The 7,550-nt window shown below is 36.4% G+C and overlaps 1 protein-coding gene across 1 annotated transcript in view; it reads right to left on the reverse strand.

Annotated features, from left to right (window-relative positions):
* Positions 1-1,473: 1,473 nt before the first annotated feature.
* The window catches only part of LOC107745747 (coiled-coil domain-containing protein 22-like), a 19,694-nt gene continuing 13,617 nt past the window's right edge, over positions 1,474-7,550 (reverse strand). Inside the window, exons 12-17 of the mRNA XM_016559699.1 lie at positions 6,998-7,099; positions 6,452-6,559; positions 6,205-6,300; positions 3,292-3,351; positions 2,820-2,894; positions 1,474-2,727 (exon numbers count right to left, since the gene is read on the reverse strand). Coding sequence (XP_016415185.1) covers positions 2,614-2,727; positions 2,820-2,894; positions 3,292-3,351; positions 6,205-6,300; positions 6,452-6,559; positions 6,998-7,099 — 555 coding nt within the window. The 3' untranslated portion in view covers positions 1,474-2,613. The remainder of the gene's footprint in view (positions 2,728-2,819; positions 2,895-3,291; positions 3,352-6,204; positions 6,301-6,451; positions 6,560-6,997; positions 7,100-7,550) is intronic.

The raw sequence follows: 7,550 nt of genomic DNA on the forward strand, positions 1-7,550 counted from the left end.
GTAATTGCTGCATAAATGCATTTACTGCCCTTTGACCAGCATTAACTGTCTAGATACATCTAAAATCAACTTAAGATTCAGCTTTCAGTGCAAAGATGGCTTTGGTTGATACTGTTTTAATTGGTAACACCTATAATGTCATATTTTTCTAATATGGACTAAATTTAGGAATTTAACATTAAAGATGGCCAACATATTTAATAAAGTTAGAAAAAAATAAATCAGAAAAAAAAAATTTTTTTTATACAAATAATAATATTTAGGAACCTCAGCCTCACTTTTTGTGTAGTTTATGTCAATGTACGGTACTTCATATAATGATATATGTTGTTCTAGTTGAGGTCATGTAGAGTAGGTAAGGCCCAAACAATGACTCAAACCCAGGCCCCAGCCACCTAAGTCATACCCTGGGTATATTCGTTTTCTTTGCAAGTGGCATTGCAAATTGGCATCTCAAACCAGTTTACCCTTTTTATTAAACCATGGCGTCAAATTACTCATGCCAATGAATTCAATAATTGAAACAACAACACTGAAACAACCACTGAAGAACAAAAAGCATATATTATATTAGGCCTACATGTGTAACATGCCAGTCGGATAATGACATTTGATGCATTTGTATGAACTTTTCTTAAAAAAAAAAAACTCAAAGTAATAATCAAAACAATAGACTGCTGCATATTTACACTAGAATCCATATTGGTCTGCGCTTCACTATAATGTAAATGCATTCACTCCGCGCGGTCCAGTGCGTCACGCATCTTTGCCACACAGATTTTGATGACTGGACAGCAAAATAAAATGTGCAGCGTGCCAAAGAAGTAGACTATGGGGGTAATGTGGGTGTAGATGTGAGGTACATTCATATTTCTGAAACGTACGCTTAATATTTGCCAGAGAATCTATGCTTACACAGTAAGTAAGCTCTGTCTAGGCACTGCCCCAGTACAGTTTGTGTCAAGCCTTTTGTTAGTCTGGTTGTTTGATGAGAGAAAGATGAAATGGAGTTGTAATAAACACTAACTCTTAGGAGGACTATTATTCTGTTGCGTGCCTGCGCGGAACTGAAGACCTGATGACGGCACCATTTGATCTTTGCATGACCAATCAGCAGAAAGGGGCATTCCATTCCCCCCACACGAGGAAATCGAACATTCAAGCTGTTTATCCATAAATGTATACCCCTGAATGTAAAAACGAAAAATCAAAGCAATTTTTATTTCCTTTTCTTTTTTTTGATAAAACGAAAATTAAAAAAGGTGCCGTTTTCTCATGTTACCGTTTTCAATATATATATATATATATATATATAAATAAAACGAGTGAACGCAACGTACACGGACCTGGCCTGTTTTCAGTACCTTTTCTTTTCCATTTAGTTCATATTAGGACCATTTCCCCCTGTTAAGCTGACCATATTTTCGTGACAATTATATCAAACATTTGTTTAAAAAAAATAACTTGGAGTGGTAAATGTTTTTGTGAGATTTAATCAGTTGATAACTTCCTCAGGACAGTAACTGGTAGCAAAATGGTGGAATATCAGAACATCATGTTCAGAGATTGAGCAGATAAAAAAACATTCTTTTCAATACAAATTCGCAATTAGACCTTTTCCCCATATCGTGCAGCCCTACTCTAAATTTCCAATTGTTACAGCAAAGGCGAAAAAAGTGCCTTAACAACAAGTTAAAGCATCTAATAACTTTACCTCATTTTAAGTAAAAAAAAAAAAAAAGGACAATAACAACCGATAGAAATGGTGAAAGATCAGAACATCTTGTTCAGAGATTGAGCAGATGTATACAAGTCATGGTAAATTACAAAACATTATTTTCGATATAATCTCTAAAATCAAACAATCCAAAGACAGGCATAAACTATTAAACTTATGAAAACCTGTTTGATTGGGACAATCATCAGTGTTAGTCAATCAGACACTTAAACGTGTTTACACAGCTTTCCTACAATCAGTCTGACAAGAGTACATTTTTATCATAGAGGTTCAATGACGATATAACTTTCAATGACGAGTAGTTGAGCAGTTCTATGAATCCATCAGAGCCAAACAAACAGATACGTTATCAAATTTATGCTTTAATATGAAACAGGGAAGCTGTTCATGAGTATTAACTTGTTATCAGCCTACTATTATCCAAGCTCAATCAAACTGACTGAATTTTGTAATGTTCATGAGCAGCTCAACCCATATGAACTACAACAATCAAAGGTCACTGTTAACGGACACTTTCATGTACATAATATGGTTATCGCCGTATAACAAAGTTGTTGTTTTATCAAGCCGAAGCACCGGTACTGGTCCTTCTCAAATTATTGCAGTCCAAGCTTTTTGTTAAAAAACAGAATCTCATCACAATGATCAGAATTAGTTTTAACTAACATTTCTTCAAACTTGTGCCATTTTGATGCAAAAAAACTCTTGTGTTCAAACCCTCAGTAAAAGCTGAAAGTTGCCTAATGTGATGAGGATTATTTCGGATGGAGGGCTGACACAGACGGGAGCCAAACTGACGTCTCTCACAGCAGCGCCCATTTCAGCAGGCCGGGTTTTCACTCTGCAGTACCATCAAACATGGACGGAGCAACAGTTCAACCTTCCCGGATCTTCTCAGCAAGAGCTGAGTTCTCCTGACGAATGGCCTTGTAGTCTTCAAGGATCTTCTCTAGATTGCTAACTGTTCTTTTGCCATTTTCAGTCTCAATCTAAAAAAAATAAATAAATAAATAAACTGTTGACAGTTGAAAAGTTACAATGAAATGTTTGCTTAGATCTAAACTTGACTTTTTTTTCATACCTGCTCCTCAAGATCTCGGATTTCTCTCATGATGGTTCCTGTGTCCTCAATAGTCTGAATCAGCTGAGTGCAGTTCTGAAAGCACAAAAATTCTAGAATGATTAAAATGATAATTCTCTTGCAGGACAAAATAGCCAGAATCCCGTTGAAGTCAGCAAGGGCATTAGCTCTAAGATCAGTTGTGTAGTTCAAAGGTTATACAGATGGACTAAAGCACTGCTAATGGCCTGAGCAAAAGGAGCACAAGCCACCACATCGTGTGCCATTTTTGTCTAAAATATTTTTTGCAGGTTCACAAGCAGCTTGCCTTTTGCTTGTCTTGTCACATGAGACAAAAATGTTTTTCCAACACAGCACCTGCATTTTAGGACTGCAATACCCAATTTCTAAAATAATCAAGACCAGTGACGACATCAAAATATATATTATCACATTTATTTGTAGATCAACTTAATGATATGCAGACACATACCTCATGTAAGGCAGCCAAGTACTTGTAGGATTTGCGGACAGATTCATCTTTCTTGGCATCCTGAAGTTTGAAAGAATTCAGTTGTTTAATATTGAATTACTATTACAAAACAATGAAAATGACACTTTCTCTAAGAGGGTCTGAGATCACATAGAAAAAAAAAATTATGATTGCAATGTAAAATGAAGAAATGCAAATATATCTATCATATTTTTTTATATACACTACTTTTCAAACATTTGGAATCAGGTTTAATAAAAATAAATACTTTTATTCAGCAGCAGGACTGCATTAAAGGGGTCATGAAATCAAAATGATCTTGATCTTTTGACATATAAGAGGTCATTGTACTATAAAACATCCTGTAAGATTCAGAACTCAAAACTTTCTCAGTCTAAAAACAGCTTATATTGAAGCCAATCTGCCAAAATGACAGCTTGTGGAATGTGCCACTTTATGACGTGATAGTGCGGCTAAACCCCGCCTCCACAGAAGATGATCAACGCCTGCTTCTACATCACTGCCTGTTTAGCCCCGCCCACTGATTCGGCACATAGTAGATGAATAACGAGAAATGCAGGTCTATGCAGAAACCAATAAAGATGCTCTTTGCATTGCCTTCTTTCTGATCCCAACATTAGGAAAGAATGGATGAACTTTATTTTTAATGAAGATCCAGACTGCTTCAGTAAGAACTTGGCCCTTTGTTCACTTCATTTTACCGCGGATTTGTTTACAAACAAGGCACAATTTGATGCAGGATTTTCAGAAAGATTGAGACTAAAAGTCGATGCTGTGCTGAAAATATTGGATCAGAGAGTAATGTCACACCACACAAGTGTGACAGGGCTTGAAATTGCGACCGTTTTGGTCGCATATGCCCCCGAAATGTAATCTGTGCGACCCCAAAATATATTTGGGAGTATTTGTGCGAGTGCACATACCGTATTGTCCCGAATATAAGACGATATTTTTTTCTTGGAAATACATCTGAAAAAACGCGGCCGTCGTGGTGCGACCCGTCTTCATTTCTCTGCAAAACATTTGCGAATTAATACACAGTTTGTGCCTGCTGTGAGCCGTAACAGTGACCGGTCCACCATCCTATCCAAAGTTACTCCCTTTCGCTGCACTCCATTGTGACAGGAAGCGAACACTATCATCCCAAACCTCCTCCTGCCCAAACTAACTCAGCTCTGAACTCGGAACCGACCAGTTTTTACTCCAAACGGTTTTCATCTAATCTGTGTTCTGGACTTGCACAAACTGCATTGAAATCATTTTCCAAAATGTCATTTGTGTGGAAATATCACGAAGTCTGTAAACAACCATTAACGGAGGCCAGAGACGCTGAAGATGGACGCAACGAAAAGAAAATACTGTAGCAGGCAGAACAAGCTCACTATGCGCGAAATATAGAAAGAAAATCCGAAATATTGAATTGGTAGTGGGGGTTTAAATGAATGTATTTCTGAGGGGAACTGACTGTCTTGAGAAAAGTTGAAATTAAATTTTCTTCTCATCTTGCCTCTGTATATTGCAAATATAAAGAACAAAGCAGTGCAGCTCTGCTTTGTTTACAGCAGTAACCAAGGAAACGCTATATTGCTGCTGTTCCATAAGCACCACCTGCTGTCAGAGTGAATTTTCATTTTCATTCAGACCGTCTGCTGTTTTTGTTTCGTGTAGATGTTTTATGTAGCATAATTTTACAAAGCTAAAGTCAGACCATTCTGTTTTTGCTTCAGATTTTGAAATAATACATTCTAATTTACATCTGAAACTGCTCATGTATGCAGCATCTTTGCTTGAATCATGATTAAAATGCTGTGGTTGTCTCCAATTTTAAATGGCTACAGATACAGACTGTAATAGAGCAGATAAACATCTTGTTCATGTTATCATATTTTCTTATCTCTTGCTTTAAAAACTAAAAATATGTTAAATATGTCGGCTATCAGAATCAGCTTACTCGCTTCTAAAACATTAGCAATCGGAATTGGCCATGAAAGATCAATGCATCACTAACAATAAATGCTGGGCCAAGTGTGTGGCAAAGAATTCAGGATCAGGTTCAATCGTTGAAGCTTTTAATCATCAGGATGTTGCCAGCCCTTCCGCTCTATTGGCAGTTGTGATGCTCCTTAATATTCAGTGGGTGCTCCTAAATTTTTGTTGGTGCTCCTAACTTCTTGAAGTCACTATTGTTTTGTCTGCTATTACAGATCATTTGATATGTTCTGAGTATTTATGCGTTTTTAACCTAAATCACAGCAGCGTTCATCTGTGAAGGATGTAGCTGTCAAACATAGACAACTGTTAGCCAATCATAGCAGTGGGTGTTTAATTCCAAGTCTACAATCCGCCACGCTTATTCAAACAGAGCGTTCCGATGAGGGGGGGTCAAAACAGGACAGAAAATAGCCTATTACTTCTAAATGATTATGTTTTTTGATGTAAAAAATCTTGATAACATTATAAGTGGACCTCAGAGAACAGTACAAAATAATAAAAAAGGCAGTTAATGACCCCTTTAAATTGATTAAGAGTTCTATTTCAAGTAAATGCTGTACTTCTGCACTTTCTATTCAAAGACCCCTAAAAAAAAAAATCACCTTTCCACAAAAATATTAAGCAGCACAACTGTTCTCAACACTGATAATAAGTGAAATGTCAAATCAGAAAATCAGAATGATAAAGGATCATGTAAAGGATCAGCTTTGCCATCTCAGGAATAAAATACATTTTAAAATATATATCAGTTATTATAAATTGTAATAAAATTTAATTAAAGTACTGTTTTACTGTATTTTTGATCAAATAAATGCAGCCTTGGTGAGACTTCTTTCAAAAATCTAAAAAAAAAACAAAACAAAAAAAACACTTTTGGACCCCACTAGATATGAGACAGACCTTAAACACCAGTTCATCTGTGACTGCAAATGTTCGGTCCAGTTTTCCTGTCAGGCTGTTAATCTCTTTCTGCAACTCCTTTGTGTCGGACAAAATCTGCAGGGGGTCGATTAATAAGGTCAGAGGTCAAAAGGGTTCTGAAGACCTGCCAACTTCAAACACAATGCTTATGTCTGTGGACACAGGTCCTGAACTCAGATGAAGTATTTTATTGAGGGCTAGATAAAGGATAATCACAAACAAAGACCTTAGTGATTTCCTCCTTCTGTTTCTTTATGTTGCCTACAATCTCCAAGATCCTCATGGTGTAGGCTGAGCGAGACACATCTTTAGATAGTGTTTCATACTCAGTTTGCTGCAGAACATTAGGAAGGAGAGTAAACAAACACATTGAATGTTAAACCAACAAACAATAAATATTATAAGACAGACATAACATTTAAATGCTTTCTTAGACCACATCCTAACCATGCAACCATTTGTCTGCACAAAACGAGACAATCACAACCAATCAGAATATATATTTTTGTTTAATATGAATTTATGTGAAGTGGGAATTTGAGATTCCAAAGGGGGTGGGGTTACAGAGCCAGATGTAACAGACATGGAAACCAGAAGATCATATGTCCTATGATGGCTGATAAGGACAAAAACTAATTTACTTGGAACAGATGGCATTGAACACTTGTTTTTGTGTGGTGTGACTGGTTAGGACATGGTGTAAGTGCTAAATGCATTTCTTGGATGACTGAAAGGAGAGGGAAGGGATGAAAAAAACGAAAACCTTACGTACCAGCTGCTTATGCAGACTTTCCTTCTTTTTGGCCTCCTCAGCAGACTGTCTGATTTTGTCATGCAGGTCTTTGATCTCTGACAGCTTCCTGGAGGACTCAGACTAAGCGAAAGTTTATATAACTGGTCACTTCATGAAGGCACACATTGCAGTCAAAGTCATAATTAGGGCTGCACAATTAATCGCTAGAAACCAAAATCTCAATATGGAGATTTGGAGATCTTGGAGCGGCTTGGTTCACAGCAATTAGATCACTTTTAACGTGCATTTGGGAACACAACATGCAGCAACCATCAAACTTGTAATGAGAAATGCTTATAAACTGGCTGTTATCAACAAAAGAGAATCTTTATGGTCTCCCTGCAGTTTTCTGCCAAAATAAAAGCTTGATGGTTTAACGTTTGAAATGCTATATAATTTTTAACGTTTGAAATGCTATATAATTTTTCTTAAACTACTCCTTTTTTATTTTGCAATGAAATATTTCTTATTTAATATTTGTATTTTGTAAAATAAGTTTAGTAAAAAATAATAAAAAAATAATAATAATTAT

The sequence above is a fragment of the Sinocyclocheilus rhinocerous genome, unplaced genomic scaffold (assembly GCF_001515625.1).
Source record: "Sinocyclocheilus rhinocerous isolate Xijiao unplaced genomic scaffold, SAMN03320098_v1.1 scaffold558, whole genome shotgun sequence".
NCBI lineage: Eukaryota > Metazoa > Chordata > Actinopteri > Cypriniformes > Cyprinidae > Sinocyclocheilus > Sinocyclocheilus rhinocerous.